The sequence below is a fragment of the Colletotrichum abscissum genome (genome assembly GCF_030869225.1).
Source record: "Colletotrichum abscissum strain IMI 504890 chromosome Unknown Scaffold_17.1, whole genome shotgun sequence".
In the NCBI taxonomy this organism is placed as follows: Eukaryota; Fungi; Ascomycota; class Sordariomycetes; order Glomerellales; family Glomerellaceae; genus Colletotrichum; species Colletotrichum abscissum.
In genome coordinates, this window is record NW_026850065.1 from 836,832 (window position 1) to 858,970 (window position 22,139).

A 22,139-nucleotide genomic window follows, 5' to 3' on the forward strand; every position below is an offset into this window, starting at 1 on the left:
ATAGGTTTGGCGGCAGGCTGCAACTCTCGTTCAAGCTGCCGGCCAAAGTGGGCTGAGACCACAGCAATGTGGCTTACCGGCTCAATGCCGTGTGGCGCGACGGCCTCGCAGCCCGAAATTGCAGTTTTCTTTTCGCTAGCAATTCGGCGTTGGGCGGTCACGGATATGTATCGGCTGCTCGGAGGAAGGCTTTAGTTGTCAAGGAGGTTTGTTGGGCGATCCGTATCGGGCCCTGGCTCCTAATTCCACTTGGAGCAAAGGGATTGTTGACGTTGAATTCTCACATGGTTTATTCGTGATGGAGCCGGTGTCTTGACTAAGTGCCTTAGACTACGCCCTTGTGGACAGGCAGGTACTGGGTATCCGTAGTACGTAGTAAAACGAAATGATGGGTTTGCCTCAGGGCGTCGTCGAATTGACAAGGTTGCTGCATTCGATAGTGTCTGGAGTTTCGACCTTTTGCCCACAAACGAGAGCGGTGGTGATGGGTCTCGGACATGGCGAGGCGGACGAAAAGAGAGAAATTGACAGGTCTGGATACAGGGGTTGTATTGCTCGTGGAGTCGGCTAGAAGGTTTATGGAAGGATTGAAAGAATTGTGTATGGACAGGAATGCACTTGCATGGAATCAAGACTGACAAGTGAACGCAGCTGTCAAACAGAGACGAAGCCATGTCGTTGATTTTCCGCCATCCCGTCAGCCACACTTTGAGGCTTCGAGCTGCCATTAGGTAAGCCGTGGAGGAAGTGCCCCGGCGCAGATCCACAACTGCACAAAAGACGCGAGGCTGAACGTTAAGGCCTCAGGCGCGCTAAGGAAGGTACAAGTTCCGATTCCCGTCCCCGGTTCCGTCCAATCGGCCGAGCCATCTGTTTACTTTCGGACTAGCGCCAGATCTTGTGCACGTTGTGTCCTTCGATCCCTGGATGTCGTGTCTTAGTAATGCAAACCTTATCCTTTGCATAGGGAGCTGTGTCTTGTGCAAATAAGACAGCTCTGCACCTGCACAGTAATGTTCTCCACAAAGTACGGATACCAAGCAACCATACGGTCCATCTATCCCATTGAATTCAGTTGTCAAGAACGTTCTCGCCAATGTGAGAATTTCAATTGCTACGGAAACTCTCGTCGTGACAAGCAACTTCCCTACTCTGAACCATTCTCAACTGACCATCATCTGCCCACGGACGTCTACTCCGAGCAGGATCAGCACGGTGTCACTGACAGCTTGTGGTTCATCCCATGACACGCAACACCGAACACCCGACGTCTCCTCTCCCCCTATGCTCTGCTGCGGACCCTGTCCCGGTAGCGCCTCCTCTCGCCGGAGCTCTGACATTGATAGTTGCGTCTCAGGCCAAGAACAGCTTCCATTTCATTAATCCAGTTGACCCTTCGCGACCCCATCAGAGCAAATCGGATGGCACCGTCACGAAGAGATTTTTGCCCATCGAGCTTCCCCTTGCTGCCGTACCGTCTCTCACAATATCCCACACATCCCGTCTCTGCCGGACATGTCTATCCGGGCCATGCTAGGCTCAACAAGATAGGAGAAAAAGCAACGACCATCGGCGAAAAGACACTTGTAGTATTCCAGCTTGGGCCTCAGCAAGCTTGGATCCTTAATACGGCAGCTATTACTCCGTACTGCCAACGCTCTACCATTACTCCTTCGTCTGGCCTCTCAGCAACCAATCGACAGGCCTGTCATTAACGGAGACTCAATAAAAGTCTAGCTGTACAATCCGCACTTCAAAGTGGTCAGACTTGGAATCAGATTTCTACTATTCCGTAATGAACGACAATCGATACGAGGAAGCAGCAAGGACATACGGATACAGAAACACGCAATTGCGAACTCGTTTGGGCTAGGTAACCGTGGCCGCCGAGATGGACTTCGTCTCAATCTTTTTGCAAGCATCTACCATGCTAGCGACGGTTGGCCCATGAACTCATCGTGCAGAACACTTTCGACAATCAAAGCGTCACACGCTACCACTAGGAATGGGTTCAACGAAACAGCTGCACTTTGACCACCTGCCATCCCATCCATTCGACCCAATGTCAGGTTGTCAACCCAACGTAGGAACCATCTCATTGCACGCTACCCATTTGGAGCAAGCGGCGTATGCATCGTCGCCAGGAACAGGAACAGGAAGAGGAAATGCCCAAAGCTTCTCAGCAATCACCACCACTGGTCGCCCACGCGAGCCTGTAAGGAGAGCCGTGCAAACTTAATTCACCTGCCATCCACATCCAAGTGCCTTGGTCGTATTCGCCGCTGCAACGCCTTGTCTACTACGTACAATCACAATTACGACTCCGTGGCGTTTCAAGTCTGATGGACATTCCAAAACGATTTCGTTAACAGCGAAGAGTTGCACCACCTCCCCATTTCAGATTCTTCCAAGCCGTATCTAGTGTCCATCGGTGCATCAGTTCGCTCATCGACCCATCCATATCACATGCGGAACCCTCCGTCGAGCTCGGCACCACATCAATCAATCCGGGAATTCAACATGACTTGATTCCATGGCAGGGAGCCAGAAGCTTGGACCAAAATCGTTAGCATCAGCGAAATGCGAGCTGTCCGAAATGCCGGGTCTCTCAAGTGTTCGTCATCTTCTGATTGACTTTGGGCCTAAATGAATAGACAGATCTCGCAACTATTTCGCGTGGCTTCTTTGTCTGAATCATTACTTTTGCTTCGGGTGAAGCATCTCAATTTACGGGACCATCACCAACCGCCCAAATTGCGACTTACCAACGAACCCTGTCGAGCCTCCGAAGAATGCCTCGAATCATTGGCTAGACATTGCGCTCGGGCTTCACCAGAGAAACTCTTGAGTAGGCTAGCACGGATTGTCTCGCGTGTCACTGGCCATTCCAGCCACAGTGACATATCATCGGCGATGGATGATCAGTCGCCCTTGCAAACTACAACTCGTGATTACTTCCGAAAGTACGAACCAAGCACCGGCAGACACGGTTTCCTTGGCTATCTCAAATTTAACAGATTGCAAAATTCCTCCCTTTCCTCACACAAGCGGTAGCAAAGCCTCACATCGGGCCGTCCAGGGTCTACGACGGGCTACATAGGGCCAGGCGAGTTGCATCGAAGTCCATGTAATGACGCGAGCCTGCATAGAATTTGCGCGAGCAACGACCAGCTGCCGAAGCTCTGAGAGAGCTACAATGAGGTTTCAAAGCAGTTCTTGAATGCGGCCATGCGGATACAGATACGGATGACACTGGGCTTGTTGACCCAGACAGGGCAACAGTCAGTCGAACACTTGTTTCGAAGGAGAGACACCTTTGCCTTTGGGGATGCGACACAATTGTACACTTGAGCCACTTGGTCTTCCTTGCTGGACGGCCAACCATGGGCTTCAATCGGGGACGATTGCGAAGCTCCTTAAGCTCCCAAGGGCTATATCCCCGCACAGTGGAGAGTTTCCTCGGGGACACCTGCATCCACGCGAGGCGTCAACCCGATTCTTGACCGACCGGCAAACGTTGATAGCCGACACCGTTGCCCCGTGCCAGCGGAGGCGTCGGTAGCGCGCAGCTCTACTATTTCGTACCCATCAATTGCAGCATTTCAAGATGCAGTTCTGACGGTTCGTTATCGCTCCTCGCTTCACCACGGAAACGGTAGATGAGATCTGCATCAAGCTCGCGCGCCGCTCCAGGTGCGGGTGCCGAGCGCACAAACGAACGGCGCCTGATTCAAATCTCCTTCAGCCTTGAGACTCCAGCCACCTTACTTTTTGAAGAACGGACGTCCGCCTCAAAACTTGGTAGTCGCCGTCATCAATCTTGACACCTACTGAGCCAATCATCCGTAGCCAGTGCTCTTCCAGAGGCTCTAAAGACCAACTTTGACACACGTGCATTCATCGTCAATTCCTACGAACATGTCACTTGGCACCTAGCTCAGCCCAAAAGGCATGTGCGGTGACATCTCCAAAATTGTTCAGCATGGGGCCCCCGTAGAACAGTCAGGACCTCTCACCTTTCTAGGAGAAACTATTGTCTAATTATGCCTTGGTCTGGTCGCACACGATTACGCTGTCTCAGGCTCCGTAGCGGGCTGTACGGATAGGTAGGCACGAACAGATACCACATCGTTCGCTATGGACCACGGCCCAGTCACGAGATATAGTCTGTCCGTCGACATAGAAGGTTGGCTACCCCTACTTACTCCACGGGAGTTACGAACTGGTTTGAGTCCTCCGAGACTGCCCTCAGCAGCTGGTTTCCGGCCTTGCTCAGCATACAGGAAGAATATGAACCATTGATTTGGCTGCCGACTCTGATCGCCAATTCCTACGACCCTCTTACCCTTTGATCCTGCCTGCCTGTAGGCATCACGCAGGAGTTGTTGCATTTTTACATACCCCTCGGTCCGTGATGGATTTCTCAAGGGCCCGAATCCTGCAATGAAGACAAGCTGCATCCCCGTCGCATCCCCACATACGGGGTACCGGATGCGCCGACCGGCCTGCCTATTCCGGGTCCTTGAGGAGGGTGTCAGCCGGGTCTACAGCGCTATTGTGTAGCCCATGCTGGGGTCATCGCCTAGGCGAATTTGCCTCGGCGGCTGCAAGGAGCAATCAGCGGGCTCAGAGCAAGTCTAAAGCACCGAGCATTGCGGGTGCTTGAGCAGCTGAATGGCCTCGAAAGGGCATAAGATTCGCGGCTGACGACTTCGTTCTGGTTCAACTCTAGGGCACGGATTGTGGCACTAGCCAACAAACCGCGCAACCCCCTATCGCGTTGTCGATTGCTTGTTGTCAGAAAGCATATCATCTCGAAACACAAACACGGCCTCTCGTCAGGTCTTATTATGTTTCTTCACCCGTGGCAAGTCAATCACCACTCGTTCGTTGAGCCAGCCATGTTCCGGTGCACGGGGCTGAGACATTCTGATGCCATATCGCACAGACCAAAGGGGCAATGGAACACTGCTCGGATTTGTTTGCTAGAGAAGGCTACCACGGGCATCGCTTGAGACTAGGGGCATTACGGTGATATCAGCGCTGCGCTGCACAACCGGGACATCGACTTCGGCATCTATCGAAATGGTAATGTTCACGAGCATCCATACAGAGTGATAAAGATCGCTCTGTAGCCTGTGAGGCTGGGGACGTGTCCAGTCAATGCCGTTGCAAACATCGCGACTTTGCTATCTCTGGGTCTGAGAGACACTCACACTAGCTCATGCTTCTACTGCAAGCAGACAGTTTGATTGCTTATGTCTGCCAGTTGTTCAATATTCCCAGGGGTCTCCCCTCGAGATCTCGGATGGAAATGAGAACTAGTCCAAAAAGCCCATTCCATTCCTCGCCCGAGTTGCACACCAACCACACGCTAAGTTGGCGACGAACACCCTCCCACAGGGCCACAGGAAAGGACTCAATAGGGAGAACCAAGAGAACAACAAAACCACTTTACGCGTTCCCCCTCCACATCTCCGCGCGACACGGCTCCCACAAGCCGACTAGGCGGCCCCCTTGGACTGACACTGGACGGGGGCCTTGAGCTGGAATTGGCAGATTTGCACTCTCGCATCTGCAAGCCACCACGCATCATCGTCTGGCTCCCCCACCGTAAGCCTGCACGCAAAACAAGATTTCGCGCGAACGGCATGCCTGGTTGTTTGGGAAATACGCCCATAGGGACGCCTGGGACGGGTGCGAAATGCATTGTCCAAGGCCGCTTATTGGCCACTGGGCCATGAACTCAGAACCAGCCCCAGGCCTAGCTCAAATCGCGTCAATCCCTCTTCGCGGCCTACAATCTCCTGCGTCTGGGGCCCTTGGGGGAAAAGACTCCGCCCTAATTCTCCGATTGCGCGATACTTTGGGTGGCCGGGTCTCGGCGAGTGAGGTTCCTAGGCTTCCAGCTCGTTACTTCGGCGTTGGCGGGCTGGTCCAGAGACCAAAAGACGCATTTACTGATACTGGGGAAATTGGGCGGAGCGACAGGACTCGAGTGGATTGGAGTCCGTCTGGCTTATTCAGTCATTGTTCGATTTTCTGTGATCACTAGACCGGGGAACGACTCAGGAGCAAGCAAGGCGGGCGATTCGTATTCGACCAACAGTGTGCAAGTGGGTTTCTTGGGGGGAGCTTCGAGCGAATCGAGCCTTCGAGGCCGCCTTTCAATTCGGCCGTTGGCGTTGCTGTACTCCCCCCCGGCAGATCGCGATGGGCAGGCCGCAGAGGCATCGATATTCCCATGTCGAAGCCCAGCCCGCCGCCTCGAAAGAAAGAGAACGTCGGACTCGAATCGGGCTGTCATCTCCGTTCCCCCTTCCGAGTCGCCCTATACTAGGAATCCCGTTCCGAACAGCCACCCGCACGCACGAGCAAGAGGCCTAAGGCAGCCGGACGGCCCCAAAAAGCAATTGGTTCTTTGTTGATGCAAGGAGGCATGGCAGAAAGTGTTTTTTTTCTTTCTTTCACTGCTTACTGCGTCTGTTTGTCGGTGGATTACGGATATTATCGATGCTATTGATAGCAGAGATGACACGAAGCGAGTGCCTGGCTAGTCACGTTTTGCCAACTCTATTCGTATATCCCTGGAACATCCGTCCCCTTGATTTCTTGACCGCCACGCAGAAGCCTCGTTTTCTTTTCTTTGCCTTACGGACACATCGAATTATCGATAGACTTGTCATTTTTTGGCATTGCGTTTCCACTTTGTTCATGACACGCGGAACTCACAGAGTCACAATCGAACCCCGTGCAGCAACAGGGCGAGGCGAGATGACGGAATACCTATTCGGGGACCCTTGAGGGCGGATGCTGCCGAGATTTGCATGAGAACAGCATCAGGGGGGTTGTCGACACTCGACAATGCTTTCGGGGTAATGATTTGCGGACCCCCCCCCCCCCCCTTTTCTGAGTCCTGACAGCTTCACCGCTGGTTGATGTTGACGATGTGTAATGATGGATATATGAGCGTATGAAGAGTAGTTTATGCTATCGGTATCAGCAGATTGCGGACGTGGTACAGAGTACGGGCATCCACGCAAACTGTGTTATTTATGGAAGTTCAATGTGGACTTTTTCTTCCTCGGGTGTAGGATGTTTTTACGCCATTACCTTGGGAGGCTGGAATCATCCAAGTCTTTTGATGAAAGCAAAAGGTTTGGGAAAAGAGAGTTGGCACGCACTGTCATGAGGGAAGTGAAGGGCATGTGGGCATAAAGCAATTACTCAGTATTTAATACTCCATAAGCATCTATCTGATCCATCGTTCACTGTCCCGTCGAAGATCCGGATTGTGAGGATCTATGACCTGACGAACCTGACGAGCCTGGTTGCGAAGAGCTCGGTGTTGCTAAATCGAACCAAATTGCAGGGTCGACGGGAGGCTCTGCAGTGTTGTAGTCGTCTTGATACTGTTTGTATCTCTTTTGGCATTGGGACTGAAGACTGACTATAGCATCCCGTGCTTTCTTTTGACGTTTGAAACTCTCATCTTGTTCGATGCGTTCTGCGTCGGTTCTTGGTCACAGAATAATGGCGCTGTTCTTTAACCACCTACTGAAATAATCTAACTTTCTTGCGTTGCTTCTCTCGCTGCGAATCCAATGTCCTAGGCTCAATGACATGCCTCGCCCTGACGCTATTCTCATCCGTGACTGTGACCTCACTCCGTCCCTTCCATCCCTTCTCCTCAACATCAACCAAGCTTGCCCCTTTCTCCCCATAACCAGAGATCGCCGCCGCCTTTTCATGTTCCATACGAAGCACCGCAGGCCTCCCGCCATCATCTCGACAGACTGTCTTCCACACTTCCCTTGGATGACCCGGGTCACACACCTTCCCCGTTCCCGGCGCCCACCGCATCTGGCCGGGCATCCGATGCGCACCCAGCACATCACACCGGTCCTCGCCCATCCAGATAGTCCGGAGCCCAGGTGTGCTCTGCACATAACACACCTTGAACGGCAAAAGCCCGGAAAGCCGGCCGTAATCGCGGCCCTCGGCCATATCAACCAGACTCGTCGCCTTTTCAAGAAACGTCGTCCCAGCCTCCGCCGTCGTCTTGGCCACAGCGTCCGTGCCTCCACGAGGCGACGCGAAAGAACCATTTCCAGCTTTGGGTGAGCCGCGTACCATGACGAGCGTGATCCCGCCGAGCATGGGCTCCTCCGCCGGCCAGACGGGCGACGACGCCGAGACGAGGGGCTCGCACGTGACCGTGTCAACGACGGCGACTTCCATCTCATACAGCCATGTCGCCACCGTGTCCGAGGCCGTCTCGATCGAGATGCGGGAGACGGCGGCGTAGGAGCCGCGCTCGATGCCCAGGGCGCGTGCGTCGCGGTTGTAGAGCATCGGCAGCGTCGCGCCGCTGTCGAGGAGGGTGCGGAAGTGGAGGGTTGGCGCCGAGGGGTCGCGGGCCATGTGTGGGTGGCGCGACGGGCGGTTTCGGCGGAGGGCGGATGGGGGTTTTATACCTGCTCGAGAGGAAGATGATGGTGTGCGCGATTTGGGATTTCTGGTATAGCGAGGAGGGAAGCAAGGCAAGTCCGAGTCTGAAGCTGCGTCGAGGTCGTCGTATTCTTCGTTCTCGGCGACGACTGGCCAGTCTTTCAAGTTTGCCATTGCCGCCTCCTCGTCGTTGTCGTTGCACTCCTCGTGCTTCCTTTTCTTGGACACGGCCATGCTTCTCAGTAGCGGCTCCGCGCCGCAGTACGCGAGGGACTTCATCCTGCGGAACGACATGGTGACGCTGTAGTGGCCCATGTCGTATGTCGAGTCCGTCTCTGGGAGAAAAGTACTCTTGCGCGCGGAGAAGAAGGGCGAGGGGCCGCCGCCGGCGTCACGGGCCAGAGGCGGCTCGATCCAGAGCCATCCTTCGCCGTGAAGGCGGCTGTAGCGTGCCAGGCGGGTGGCGCGGTCTGCGGTGAAGGAGGCGTAGGTCGGCGCAAAGTCGACGAGGTGGCCCGCGTAGATGAGGGTCCAGTTGGCAGAGTATGGGATGCGGGAGGCGCGGTAGAGGGAGATTGCGGCGGTGATGTTGGCGTGCTCCGGGGGATAGGAGGAGTCTTGGAGGGAGTCTGTGAGGAACTTGATTCTGGAGGCGATGGCTTGGTCCTTGTGTGCTTGGAGCGAGTTGAGGGGTGTCGTTACTGGGTCTTTGTCTAGGAGAGGGACGTGTGTGTCTTCTTCTCCGTGATGCTGTCGTTGGTGGGCTGTGAGAGCATCGAGTTGGGCGCGGGCTTGTATTAGTTCTTTGAGGATGGGGCCGGCAGCGTCTGGGGTCGATGAGAGGGTTGACTCGTGGATTGCTTCCCATTGAGCGACGAGGCGACGCGCGGCTTCTATGACGGTGAGATTCTTGCCCAGCGGTGCGCCGATGACGAGAGGTGGTGTTTGGGATGATGCCTGAGAAGTTTGGGGATTGTTGCTGGGACTCTCGGCTTGCATTCGGCGACGCCATAGAGCCTCGCGTTCTTGAGCCTCTATCTCTATGCGAATTTGCTCGTCGAGCTCTCGTTCGTGAGCTTCAACTTCTAGACGACGGGCAGCTTCTTCTGGGCTGCACACGTCAGCCTCTTCGCGGCTGCCATCTTCGACATGGGCTGAGTTAGACTCTGGCTGTGACGGGAATTGCGAAACGGCAACAGGCGAGTCGCGAATGTGAGCATCCATGCTGTCGGAGCTAGAATCATCGGAACTCTGCTGACGAGACATTGTTCTTGCCGTGAAGGGAAAGTTCCTATGGCAGAAGAAGGAACGAGTCTTTGCTGCATTGATTTACTTGCAGAAGTCTGCGAAAGCCTTTTCTACTTTTGCTGGAAGCCCATTGCTTGGAGATGACAGGAGAGAACCAAGGTTTCTCCTGTTCGATCCTTAGTACATGCGACCTGTCAACATCCGAATGTCTGGTCTCAAACCTCATGTCATAGTTGCTGGGGTTCGCGGCTTCGCGCCAACATCAGGTAGCTGCTGTTGCGACAATCACAAAACCACACGTCAAAGAAACAGACCGTGTGCTCTGTCGCAAATAGAAAAGCTATTCTAGCGAGAGAGCACGACCGGAACAGGCAATGCAATATCGCGTCCCGAATGCATTGTTGAAACATTGACCATCTATCCCTTTCCTCCCTCTGTCAGCTACCTTTCTTTGTTGTCGCCGTTGTTGGAGGTCTTTGTGGTCGCATGGAAAGACCGCAATGCCTCCTTGTGATGCGCTCTTTACATTGACCATAATGCGACAGATTAAGTCATTGAGAGAATCTATCTGGCTCTTTGAAAATCGTAAAATGGAAGTGTTTCGCAAGTCGGGCGGAAACTCGAGTTCCCTTCAACTTTCTGCTTTCTCAAACTTCCCCGTTCCTTTTGTCAGGTTTTGCTCCCCAATGTCCCTATCTTGCGCAAGGTGACCATTCTTCTCAAACAGTTGCCTGCAGCGTCACAGCTCCTATTTACCTGGGAGCTTGGGCTTTTCCCTCTCAAGTCTGGCGTTCTGTTCTCTCCCCATCCTGGGTTGTTCCCTTGCCTTTACCGTTGTTGATCTCGCAAGTCTAACAAGAGACCTCTGAGCACAAGCAACAGCAGCCAGGATGGCGCAAGCAAGGATGCGTGAGTGTCACCTTAAGCCAAAATCGTGATGTCCACAGTCTAACCGTACTGAAGCTGAACTGGCCGATATGGTCAGAAGGCAATATCACAGGTTCCCTTCCGATACGTGGGAAGCTACACGTCTCGCACTCGATAACCCAGAACCCCATCGCCTCTTCGAACACATAGAGACACTCATCTCCACACGCAAGATCGATGCGATTCTTCATAGTAATGCGGACTTCCGCGGGCTCATGGCAAGTCTGTACGGTCAACGGTACGAGTGGCTTCAAGATGCGGACCTCGGAGACGCTCGTTGGGGGGTGACCCAAGAAGAGGGCGTCGAGGATCTCGCCGCGCAAGCCAAGGCAGCCGAAGACGACGGTCGGAGTTTGGAAAACCGGAAGAGAGATATCATGCTCAGGAAGCTTGTCGAAGGCGGCGACGATCTAGAAAGGTGGGCCAAGGTCCTGGGCTTCGAGGGCACCAGCTTCTCCCGGGCCGAGATCGAAGCCGTCGCAGCAAAGATGAGGACCGAATCTGGGTTGGTGGAAGGCCAAGGCCGTCCTGCTTATGGTGTGGGAGAGGAGAGAGAGGGCACCGGCGGCCCGGATACCACTGGGTGTCTGGACGGACCCGAAGGTACGTACGGTCCTTCGACGTACGCAGGTCAGTCGAGCCTCCTCGTCGACGAAGAGCCGGTCCAGCCTGAGACAGTGCCACGAGCCCCTGCCGAGGGCGGAGAGGCACCCAGGAACCCCTTTACGACGGAGTGGCGTGCCCGCGATAACCCCGGAAACTGGAAGTGGCCGCAGACCCTTGACCCCTATTACAGCAGCAACCATTTCATCAGGAGGTCGACGAAGTACAAGCATCCTGAACGGAACTCTCCACCAGACGATGACGATGATGAAGAGGAAGACGAGGAGGAAGATAACGAGGATGACTCAGCTCAGGAATGGGAAAGAGATGATTCTGAGGGTGAAAGGATGCCCCCGAGTGCGTTAGCTGCCTTGGCCACGACTAGTCGGACTCGGACAAAGTCTAAATTAAAGACAGTAACATCAACTCGAGGCGAGGGCTCTCGCAGCAGTCAAAAAGACAAGGGCCGAAAAGGTTCACGGTTACGTGTAAGTCAGATAGACCCAAGGAGTTGCCCTTGAGAATTAAGCTGACGTAGAGAGGTCAGCCACCAAAGACGAGCCGTCCGACTACCACCGAAAGACTGCCTAGAGGCAGTGAAGATGGACGAGCTTCTGTTCGCTTCTCGGGATTTACGGAGTCGCCTCCAAAGCCTCAAGGTCCTGTGAAATCCCCTTTCGTTTTGGACACCAGGGCAACGCCTCCGCGCGATGATACGACTGCCCCCTATATCACCGTCGCCGACACATCATCATCCACTGGGCATCGTTTACCCGCAAGCCGATCTGGACGCGGCAGTCGTCTCTTGAGAAACTCTGCCCTCGCCCCTCCATCGACACAACCCCCTCGTATCTTCACTCCCGTTAGAGAAATCTATGTTTCCGAATCCGCATCGCCCAGCACCGCATCAGAGGCATCCGACGTCGATATGGTCGACCCCGAACCCGAAGATGCAGATGCTGCTGCTACCACTACCACCAGAAACGACGGCGAGATCTCTGAAGACCTCCGCAGCGGACCCTACGACAGCCAGTGGCTCATCAACTGGTTCAAACAAGACCCCGCCACCACAGAAGAGGACCTGCGCATGATCGACTACAAGGGCTGGCGCGTCCCCGCACCCAAACTCCAGCTCGTCCGCATCAAAAACTTCCTCGCGGACGAGGACACTGACCGCACCCTCGACTGGAAGCGCAAGTGTGCCGAGATTGGCGAGTTCTTGCAGTACTGCATCCGCATGGACGGCGTCACCAAAAAGGACTGGTACGTCGACCTCCGCGAGGCGATCAGCATGCTGCATACCCACAAGCTGTTCGAAGAGCACCACTACGGCACGAAGAAGCTCGTCGTCGATTTCCCCAAAATGGGCGCCGTCAGCACGCGACTGCCACCCTTACTCGACGGGCGCGACATCGTCGTCGAGAAGAGGGCTAGGGATCCCGTGCGGCCTCGTTACCTCCTACACCGCGTGCCCGAGTCCGTCCAGGACGTCGACTACCAGATCCCCGGACCGCTGCTACGAATGGCATTTCTCAAGTGGTTCCGCGAGGACGGGAACCTCGTGTGGGCCGCGGACCCGAACAGCGACGAGGCGCCCGGCTCGGGAGAGCGCGGGCAGAGGTTCGGGTACGAGCCAGACTTCAACATGGCGCTCACGGAAGACGAGTGGTTCGAAAAATGCATGACGGGAGGGCCCGAGGCGACCTCGGACGAGCTCCACGGCGAGGCCAACTTTTACCTCCTCATGGACGAGTACGTCGGCGGCGAGGTCAACACGTACGAGGACGAGGGCAAGACGCGCAAGTTGCAGAAGTTCTACCCCGAGGGCGAGACGCAGCAGCGCTTCGCCCGTTTTCGCGGAGCAAAGCGCGCGGCGCTGCAGCAGTGTCTCTCGCATTTCAACAGCGAGGAGAACGTGGCGCTCGCGAGTCCCTTTCGGAAATTGGTGCTGCCGCTGACCAAGAGGGAGAAGGCGGCTGCGCTGGCTGATGCGAGGCGGGATATCGTGTACAAGCCTCACTCTGTCAAGGCGCCGCCGCCGGGGACCAAGCTTGACCCGCTCGGTATCACGTACTGGCATAACCAGATGCAGGCTGCCCATCGTGACCGCGCGTATACATTGTGGAAGAAAACGGTGCGTAGTAACGAGAAGATGCTGGAGGACATGGGGGTCGACAAGGACACGGTGAGGCTCCCCGAGCAGCTGTACGGTCCCGTCACACCCTGGCATTTCTTGAGGAAGAGCGAGAGGAGGGTGCTCATCGACTTTCATCACCTGCGCATCCTCCGCGAGAAACTCACGAGTGCGTACAATAAAGATCCGCGGGAGATGCTCGAGGGCGTGATCAAGAACATCGAGTACGGGCTCAAGGGGGCGCCCTCGTGGGACGTGGAGGAGGTCCTGGCTGCCCACCGGGAGAAGAACGGCGGACACTGTCGCCCCCTCAAACCATGGGAGGTGGATTGGCTAAAGTTTGTCTGCGGGCCGTCCACGACGGTCAAGGCCCAGCAGTCGGTGCTCCCGAAGCTGGGGCGCGACTTTGACGTGTTTGTCGCGCGGATGCAGGCGCTGCTGAACCAGCCGAGCCAGGTGTGTCTCTTTGCGGGGCAGGATCGCAAGAACACGCTGCCGCGGGTTGCCGGTGCCCTTAACGACGGGATTCGAACGGGCGACTATTTCTTCACTGATGATTTGGTGAATAAGTACAGCAAGGTGCTGGCCGAATATGGAAGACTCACGTAAATCCGTTCCTCATCTGATGAAAGTGTAAAAGAAATGATACTAACAAAACGAAACCTCTCAGCTACGAACGCTCAGAAACTGGCGAGGTCTCCATAAGCCGACCCAAAAACGACTGGCACCCAGAACACCGCATGAACTGGGACATCGGCACCGACTGGGCCCAAGAAACGGACCAGAACAAGCTCTTGTACCACCGCCTCAACGTTCCAAACCCATTCGTCACGTGGGAATGGCCCTCGGCTTTCGCAAAGTTGGACGAGATCAACCTGACGCGCACGCTGACAAAGGAGCTCCTCTGGACCCTCGGCTACCGCCTCGGCGTCGAGCTCGCGAGGTGTGTCGTGAACCTCCCCATCATCAACCAGCGCCTCAATCACGGCAACGACTGGGAGTACCGCAAGACGCAGCTGCAGGACGTCCTGGGCATGTGGGGCAGCAGCTTCTCGCGGGACAGGCCCGGCGAGGAGGACACGGTCACGCCGCGGGTGTCGTACAAGAGCGTCGTAAAGGCAGGCGAGCCGCAGACGTGGACGGAGGAGATGACGGAGGAAGAAGCGCGCGAGGTCGTCCGGCGGGGCATCATAGACGAGCTCTCGCGGGGCCACGGGACGCTGTGGCCCAGTCGGCCGCGGTGGTTCCACAGGCGCCGGGACGACAAGCGCTTCATGACGCTGCACCGCGAGCGGATCTGGGACTGGGCGTCTCCCGGCGTGTGCGGTAAGAAGAAGCGGCAGTTCTTTTCGATGAACCGGTGGCCGGTGCATCTGCAGAGCAGAGAGCGGCAGGAAGAGATCAGGCGGAGCGTGACGGACGAGGGGTTGCGGAAGCAGGCCGAGGCCGACGAGCTGCGGACGAAGATGGCGAGGCTCGCGGAGAGCGTGAGGCCTACTGCGGACGAGATTCGGCAGACGCAGATAGCGCAGATGCTTTCTGTGCCGTATCATGTTGGCGACGATCGGAGGACCGAGTTTTTCCCTGGTGTGACGGAGTACTGGGGTGGCGATACCGAGTCGCAGAGGCGGGATCTTGAGAGGCGTGCGGAGGCGATGATTAATGGTGAGTCCTCCGAATTGCGCCCACACTCATCACCGACACATAAGTGTGATTTGATTTACTAATTCTTCTGTCTCACAGAAGAGCTATTTCCCAACGACGGCATTGCGCCTCGCGGAACGGGGTGGATCAGTCGTGAGGCGATCCAGACGCCCGGCGCTGAAACCCCTGAATTGATAGAAATTGATCCGGACCTGGTGCCGAGAAGCGTTCCGGCCTGGGTCCCCTCGGGGCGAAGGACGTCGTCGGCAGCGGGTGGGGCTAGTGCGGAGGAAACTCAGCCGACGCCGGCGACGGGTCGGCAGTCGCTGTTCCCACCACGGCATCCACCGCGGCAGAGACGAGTGCGATTTAACGTCGCGGCTCAGGAGGGTAGCGATTCGGAGAAGTAGGCCTCGTTGGTTGGGTTAAGACGAGAGGGTATCTCTTGTTCGTTGTTTGCTTGAGACGTTTTGGGCGGGAGTTGGTTACGTGTGCTTCGTACTTTTAGATCCGGGTTATCATGAACATATCCCTCGTACTTCATTGAAATGTGCACGTTTCAACTGTGCGCTTTGTGATTGGGTGGTGTCAATGTGAATCAGGTATCGAGCGAGTGTTCGTATGCTGCATTATGTACGCAGGGCCTAGATCTATAAACAGAGCCAGATTATCGTTACCTTCCCTCCTAGTATGGCTTGTACCTTCTGTCTCGAGAACTTATATTTTGCCGTACATCCTCAAGGATAGAAAACATGACCAAGTAGGTGTATGTCGAGAAACTCTCCAAGTATCAGCGCAGTAGGTAGAATGATGGTCAATATCTAATGCGCTGTCCCGTAGCCCGTCGACGTCCCTATGTCGCTTGATCAAGGATTTTTGAAACGTTTAGTTGCCGGCGATGCTGCTGCCGAATCATTACTTCGACCCATCCTTTTCGAATCCCAAATTGCTCCGCAGAATGGCGCTTCAACATGATATCACTCGGCCGAGGGGACGTTGTCTGGAAGGTATCGTAAAATTCATGCCCGTACTTATTTTTTGAAAAACCCGTCGGCTGCATTCAATGTTTGATCTTTATTTTCAGATCCGGAGCTAGTTTGCCCTTAGCCTTAATGTCATGCCCTGGCCAACCAACGATGCAGTGTAACACACGCAACTCCATGAAGAAATCCCGAAGCCGACACTTGTTCTTCTCATCTCCTCGCCGCCGACGTTCTCCCCATCATTCGCACATCCTCTAGTACTTCTTGCCCTCACGCAGGGTGTCCGCGTACTCCTCGAGAGGCGATCTGATGAGCTTGGTCTCCTTCCACAGGTTGGGGGTAAGGAAGCCGTAGGTGTTGGAGACGGCGGTGAAGGTGGCCTTGAGGGTGTTCTCGAGGGTCTTGGTGGAACCGGCGGAGGAGGTGTAGGCGTCCTCGACACCAGCGAGCTGGAGGAGACGCTTGACGGCGGGGGAGGCGACAAGGCCGGTACCGCGGGGGGCGGGAATGAGCTGTAGGATTCCATCTAGTCAGTCTTCCCATCTTCGTTTTATACGCAGAGTCGATTTCGGGGTGTACATACACGGACGGTGACGGAACCGCACTTTCCAGACTCCTTGGTGGGCAGGGAGTGGGGGGCACCGAGGTTGGTTCCCCAGTAACCGCGACGGACGGGGATGACGCTAAGCTTGGCGATGATGATGGCAGCGCGAATAGCGGTAGCGACTTCCTTGGAGGTCTTGATTCCGAGACCAACGTGTCCCTCAGAGTCACCGATAAGGACGATGGCCTTGAAACGGGTGCGCTGACCGGCACGGGTCTGCTTCTGGACGGGCTTGATCTGCAATTGGGGAAAAGAAACCACAAATTAGCATTTCCCTCCCTCTCCAAAAACCAGCATTGATATCCCAAATGACGCCCGAGAACCCAAATCTTCATCTGCATTGGCGATTGTTGCGTCGTCGTCTGCGAAAATCGATCTCGGTTCCCGGTCGAATTGGAGTGTTGTGTGTGCGCACCTTCATGACCTCATCCTTGAGCTTGGGCAGGAAGAAGTCGACAATCTGGTACTCCTTGATGGGCAGGGAGTGAAGGTAGATCTCCTCCATGGAGCTGATCTTGCCGGCCTTCACGAGACGACCGAGCTTGGTGACGGGCTGCCACTCCTTCTCCTCGCTCTTGCCGCCGCGACGTCCGCGACCACGGCCACGTCCACGGCCACGGTCACCGCCACGAGCTCCGAAACCACCACCTCCACGGGCGGGGGCGCTTGCACCACGGTCAGCCATTTTGTGTCGTCGGGTAAGGTGTGTTGAGCGCGCGAGTGAAAGAGACTGCTGCTGCGGTTAGTCCGGTTGCGTGGTGTTTCGAAGGGGGAGGAAGTTATTTCGCGATTCGGGTACAACTTTTTTTTGCGGGGGTCTGTGGTGGCTGTCAGGGCCGGCTGAATATTTTGCGATTGTGCTCAAGGCGGGCTCATTGGACGGGTTTGGCGAGCCCTAAGAGGGTGGCCTGAGCTTCGAGGCAGGAATCCAAGGTGAAGGGTGGGGGTCTCCACCTAGGTGGTTTGCTCACCGAACCACACCGAGTTAGAGTACAGTGTGTCACGCGTGCAAGCTCACTGTGTTTGGGTGGTCTCGCACTTCAATTGGGTAGGATGTTCTCGGGCATCAAGTTGGAGAGAAATTGCAGCTTTGTCAGTTATGAACATACCCATAGTACCGGAACGTACCTTGTCGACACACATTCTCTCTCCTCACTCATATGCGCACTGCAAGGCATCCAAACACACAAATTGTCCATAATCGTGATCCATTAGCGTGGCCTGCTATGTACACCAGCCACCTGCGTCCCTCCCCAAAACGACCAAAAGGCTGACGAACCTCTCCCATGCGCAATGCAAACTCCAAAGCTGTGATGTGCCGGATATCGTACATGAAAACCAGAGAAAACCAGAAGTGGGGTAGTGAGGGTATCGCAACTAGACGCAACTCGACGCTGCACTCTCTCGCTCCATCTCTTACTCGTTCTTCCTGATGAGTGAGTCAGAAGGCTTGACCCGCTGTGCCCATTCACTATGAAACATGTCAGCTTATCAAAAGTCCAGGTATTGGTAAGAATTAATAGAACTTACGTCCAGCTTCCATCGTAGACTCTGCGCGTCTCAGGAGAGCCCCATCCAGCCTCCTCGAGAGCGGTCTCAATGACACAGGCAGTTACGCCGGTTCCGCAGCTCGAGACGATGGGTTTCTCAGGGTTGACACCCTTCTCCTGGAAAATCTGCTTGAGCTTCTCTGCGGGATAGAACGTCTTGGTCTCGGGATCCAGGACAGCGGTCATCGGGATGTTAATGGAGCCGGGCATGTGGCCAGACGACAGACCAGGCCTGGGTTCCGGATCGGTGCCCGCGAAACGGCCGGGAGACCGCGCATCAAGGATCTGTACACCCTCTGCGCCCTCCTTGTTGTGGTCCAGCGCAATCTCGCGCACCTCCTCGAACTCAGCGACCTTACCCTCATCCAACTTGGGGATGGGGTAGGTACAGCACTCGACATTATAGAGCTCGCCAGACTCGGTAGGAAGACCTTGCTCGACCCAGAGCTTGAAGTTGTTCAGTACGTGGACCTTGGGATGGCCAAAGATCTTGAGGGTCCAGCCGACGCGCGGGGCGCTGAAGATGCCCAGCTCCTTGGTGTCGTAGACGACGACGGTGTCCTCCTTGCGGATGCCCAGCTCGCTCATGGCCGCTGCAAAGTCCTTGGCGGAAGGCAGCATATGGGGGTACTCGCTACGGCGGTCAATGACCTTGTCGAGGTCGAAGAAACGGGCCTTGGGAATCCGCTGTTGACGGTAGACCTCAATGCCGGTGCGGCCATCGTTGGGAAGGAACCAGGAGGCGCAAAGGGGAATGGTGCGCGGTTCGGGGCTAATCTTGGAGGGGGGATTCTTCTTGAGGGCCTCGTCGAGCTCCTTGGGGGTGACGAGGTAGGAGGAGAAGGAGCGGCGGGCAGCGAAGGCGGCGGTGGCCTGGAGAGAGCGCGCAGTGAATTGCGACAGCTTTGTGCCGCGCGCGGGTCGTAGGATAGCGATGGTAACCATTTTGACTGTGTCTGGATCAACTGGTTCTGGTATGGGCGGGTGATGTCAGATCAGGTTGGGAGGGATTGCCGGGTCGGGAGGAGCGGTGTCGGTCGATATTAGTCGGTGACGACGGCAGTGGGCGGGAGCCCGGAACGCTGGGCCCTTTACCTTTCGGAAGGGTCAGAGGGAAAGAGGAAAATCACCACAAATGCTTGAGCCGCAGAGGCATTGCATGTGGTGGTTTTCAGTGCGGGGTTGGAGGTAAGGTAATTGGAAGGTAATGTGGAAGAGGGGAAAGCTCTAAATGAGGCTTGCCGTCACTACCGTTTTCTTCCCTTTTGCTGAGGGTTGTTTGTTCTGGACGCCGCGGTCGGTGGTCACTACTGGTGGTGGTGGACTGGTGGTTATGGGTGGTGGTGTCGGACGGGATTTTTTGGAGAAGGAGCAATGTAGCCAGGCCGCAAGGATTGGATGGAATGGGAATGGGGTACCCTCTACCTTGGAGGGATTGTCAGAGTCGCAGGAATTCGGGGGGCGTCCACTGGTTCCCAGTCAGTGATAAGCGGGCGGAGACAGAGGAGGTCGGGGTCCGGCCGGTCACCAGTGACTCCGTTTAAGTGGAGCATCGCGACAAACCGCCTGGGAAAACGAAGCAAAAAGCGACAAGGTGCGGTGGCCGACTAGCTGTACGTACTCCGGAAGTTGGAACGGTTGGTGTGAATGCGGGGAGCTTGGGCCATGTCGCCATCTGGTTCTGACATGATTGACTGGCTGCAGGGCCCTTTTGCCCCGCAGTTTTCACAAGTCCCACCTTCCATGGGCAGTTGCCAGTCCGCCGTGGTCCCGCCTTCCCAACTCCAACAAACAAAAGCCCCAGGGCTAAAATCACGACAACAAGATTACCACTTCATGCAAAGAAACAGAGGGTCTCATTCAAGCATATCGCTCTTTCTCGCAACAGTGTTTGTCTGAAAACACTGACGACAAACGAATCACAGTCCCCAGATATCAAACCCTAGCGACAACAACATCCCTCATGAAGGTCAAGATCACCCGGTGGAACACCGTCGCGACGTGGCGGTGGGATATCCCAGAAGACGATGTCTGTGGTATCTGCCAAGTCCACTTTGACGGCACATGTCCAACCTGCAAATACCCTGGCGATGACTGCAGCATCCGTATGTTCTTTCCAACCTCCCATAACACCATTGCGTAACTAATAACACTAGTGTCCGGCAAGTGTGGTCACAACTTCCATATGGTAAGTGTTTGTCTTTGCTTATCACCGTATTGCCTATGCTGACACAAGTCAAAGCATTGCATCCTGGAGTGGATCAAGCAGGACTCAGCAAAGGGCCAATGCCCAATGTGCCGTCAAAGTAAGTTTCATCTCATATGTTTGACAACATTCTCTTTGACTCAACACCCAACTGACATATGCTAGAATTCGAGTTCACTGATCCAAAGAATGAGACAAATGAGAGCTAGGGGTTTCTCATGGAAATGATTTGACATGGTTGGCGTTTGGCGAACTGTTTTTTAGCGATACCCAAGACCCTTACGAAGGCTCTTTTGGACTGGCGGACAGACTTTCTGGTCCTGTCAGCCGCCCCATCGCGAGCCAAAGAAAAAGATTCCCACTTAGGGTCCAGAATTCTTCGGATCAAGATTGATCAATATTATAGTGTTAGTGGCACTGACAAGCAAAGACGCTTTCAACAATCACGTCTCGTTCCATTGACCTGAGACCAACGCCTGAGGTGAGGAAAGCATGGCCTTAGCTTGACTGTGCATGCGAAGAAGAAGTCAGAGGATCATGAATTGTCGTAGAATATTCTCCTATATATGTCTCTGACACGAGATCACTGTTGAGGGCAATGCAGTTTCCCGATCTTATACCTCTACTTGTTGAACTGATGTTCAAAGTTGGAGGTTCGCAATCACATGCCAGATCAGGCACCCCGCTGTCACGTGGAGATAGCGATAAGCCGTCCCCAGCAGCCTGGAACCGCTCCACCATGGCGCCCAACAGCTATCCAGCTAGCTCCCGTGCCACCCTGCAGCTCATCTTCGAGACCACCTCCGACCGCAGCTCCCATACTATCCCAGGAAAAGATGACAGTCAGCGCGACGCGAGGGACACTGTCGATACCAACACCTCAACTACCCGCCGCCCGCCTCGCCGACCCCGACCACCCTGGGAATACATTCCCCCTCGAAAGGATCACGCGACCACGGAGGAACTATACCGTCTGACGATGGCCGACGTCCCGACGTCCCCGCGCCCCGAGGCCGAACAGCCCGCCCAGGCGCCTTTGTCTTCGTCCTTCTCACAAGGCCAGAAGGCCGCCCTTGCCGGCTCGCCATCCGACAACAAGCTTGGCACCGATACAACAACGGCCATCATCCCCACGTTGGAAGCAGATGACGCAGCTGAGAACGAGGCCGTCGACGAAGCCCTTCTGCCCAAGCTCGATCCCGCCGGTTTCTTTACCCTCGTCTCCAACTCCACGGCCAACACCACCCATCACCCGACCGTCAAGTACATCTTCCTAGACGATGACCCGGATACCCTCACAACCGCCCTCGCAGCACATCACTCCTCGAACCAAATCTCGACCCCCTCGGCCTCGACCTCCAAATCCGGGCCCGGGAAGAACCCGAACCCGAACCCGAACCGAGCCGTCCTCCTCGATGTGCTACCCGGCGAAGACGGCCAGTGGAAGGTGTCCTCTGTCGCCAGCCTCAGTGCAGACTTCGCCGTGACCGACGCCAGCATATCTCGACAGGAGGGCGAGAAGGAGGGCGGGCTGGTGCTCAAGATTGAGGGCGTCGAAAGCGAGGGTGCCACAACGATGGGTGACAAGGAGAAGGATCGAGCAGAGAGCTTGCCGAGCTCTAATAGCGGTGTGGCGAAGTCTGTGAGCGAGGAGTACGGACCGCTGCTCGAGGATTTCGAGCGCAAGATGAGCGTCCTTCGGCGGGTTGTCAAGGCTGGTGAGGGTCGCGCTGAGAAGGCGCGTGAGACGAGGCCTTCTGATGTCGAGGCTGAACCGACCGAGGAGTGA

The 22,139-nt window shown here is 55.5% G+C and overlaps 6 protein-coding genes across 6 annotated transcripts; 3 read left to right on the forward strand and 3 right to left on the reverse strand.

Annotated features, from left to right (window-relative positions):
- Window positions 1-7,554: 7,554 nt before the first annotated feature.
- CABS01_07941 (uncharacterized protein) lies at window positions 7,555-9,717 on the reverse strand (the record flags this gene model as incomplete). The annotated part of the gene is made up of 1 exon (XM_060541303.1): window positions 7,555-9,717. One exon carries the CDS (start codon window positions 9,715-9,717, stop codon window positions 7,555-7,557), a length of 2,163 nt encoding a protein of 720 aa, XP_060402803.1.
- An 872-nt stretch (window positions 9,718-10,589) lies between these two features.
- On the forward strand, window positions 10,590-15,417 carry CABS01_07942 (uncharacterized protein; the record flags this gene model as incomplete). The annotated part of the gene is made up of 5 exons (XM_060541304.1): window positions 10,590-10,608; window positions 10,663-11,717; window positions 11,768-13,968; window positions 14,034-15,028; window positions 15,107-15,417. 5 exons carry the CDS (start codon window positions 10,590-10,592, stop codon window positions 15,415-15,417), a joined length of 4,581 nt encoding a protein of 1,526 aa, XP_060402804.1.
- Window positions 15,418-16,244: 827 nt separating this feature from the next.
- CABS01_07943 (40S ribosomal protein S2) lies at window positions 16,245-17,279 on the reverse strand (the record flags this gene model as incomplete). Its single annotated transcript, XM_060541305.1, has 3 exons — window positions 16,245-16,502; window positions 16,574-16,831; window positions 17,010-17,279. The coding sequence occupies 3 exons, from the start codon at window positions 17,277-17,279 to the stop codon at window positions 16,245-16,247; spliced, it is 786 nt and encodes a 261-aa protein (XP_060402805.1).
- Window positions 17,280-18,010: 731 nt separating this feature from the next.
- On the reverse strand, window positions 18,011-19,089 carry CABS01_07944 (rhodanese-like domain-containing protein; the record flags this gene model as incomplete). The annotated part of the gene is made up of 2 exons (XM_060541306.1): window positions 18,011-18,065; window positions 18,125-19,089. The coding sequence occupies 2 exons, from the start codon at window positions 19,087-19,089 to the stop codon at window positions 18,011-18,013; spliced, it is 1,020 nt and encodes a 339-aa protein (XP_060402806.1).
- Window positions 19,090-20,107: 1,018 nt separating this feature from the next.
- Window positions 20,108-20,559, forward strand: CABS01_07945 (uncharacterized protein; the record flags this gene model as incomplete). The annotated part of the gene is made up of 4 exons (XM_060541307.1): window positions 20,108-20,249; window positions 20,301-20,332; window positions 20,387-20,450; window positions 20,516-20,559. The coding sequence occupies 4 exons, from the start codon at window positions 20,108-20,110 to the stop codon at window positions 20,557-20,559; spliced, it is 282 nt and encodes a 93-aa protein (XP_060402807.1).
- A 530-nt stretch (window positions 20,560-21,089) lies between these two features.
- On the forward strand, window positions 21,090-22,139 carry CABS01_07946 (uncharacterized protein; the record flags this gene model as incomplete). The annotated part of the gene is made up of 1 exon (XM_060541308.1): window positions 21,090-22,139. The coding sequence occupies one exon, from the start codon at window positions 21,090-21,092 to the stop codon at window positions 22,137-22,139; it is 1,050 nt and encodes a 349-aa protein (XP_060402808.1).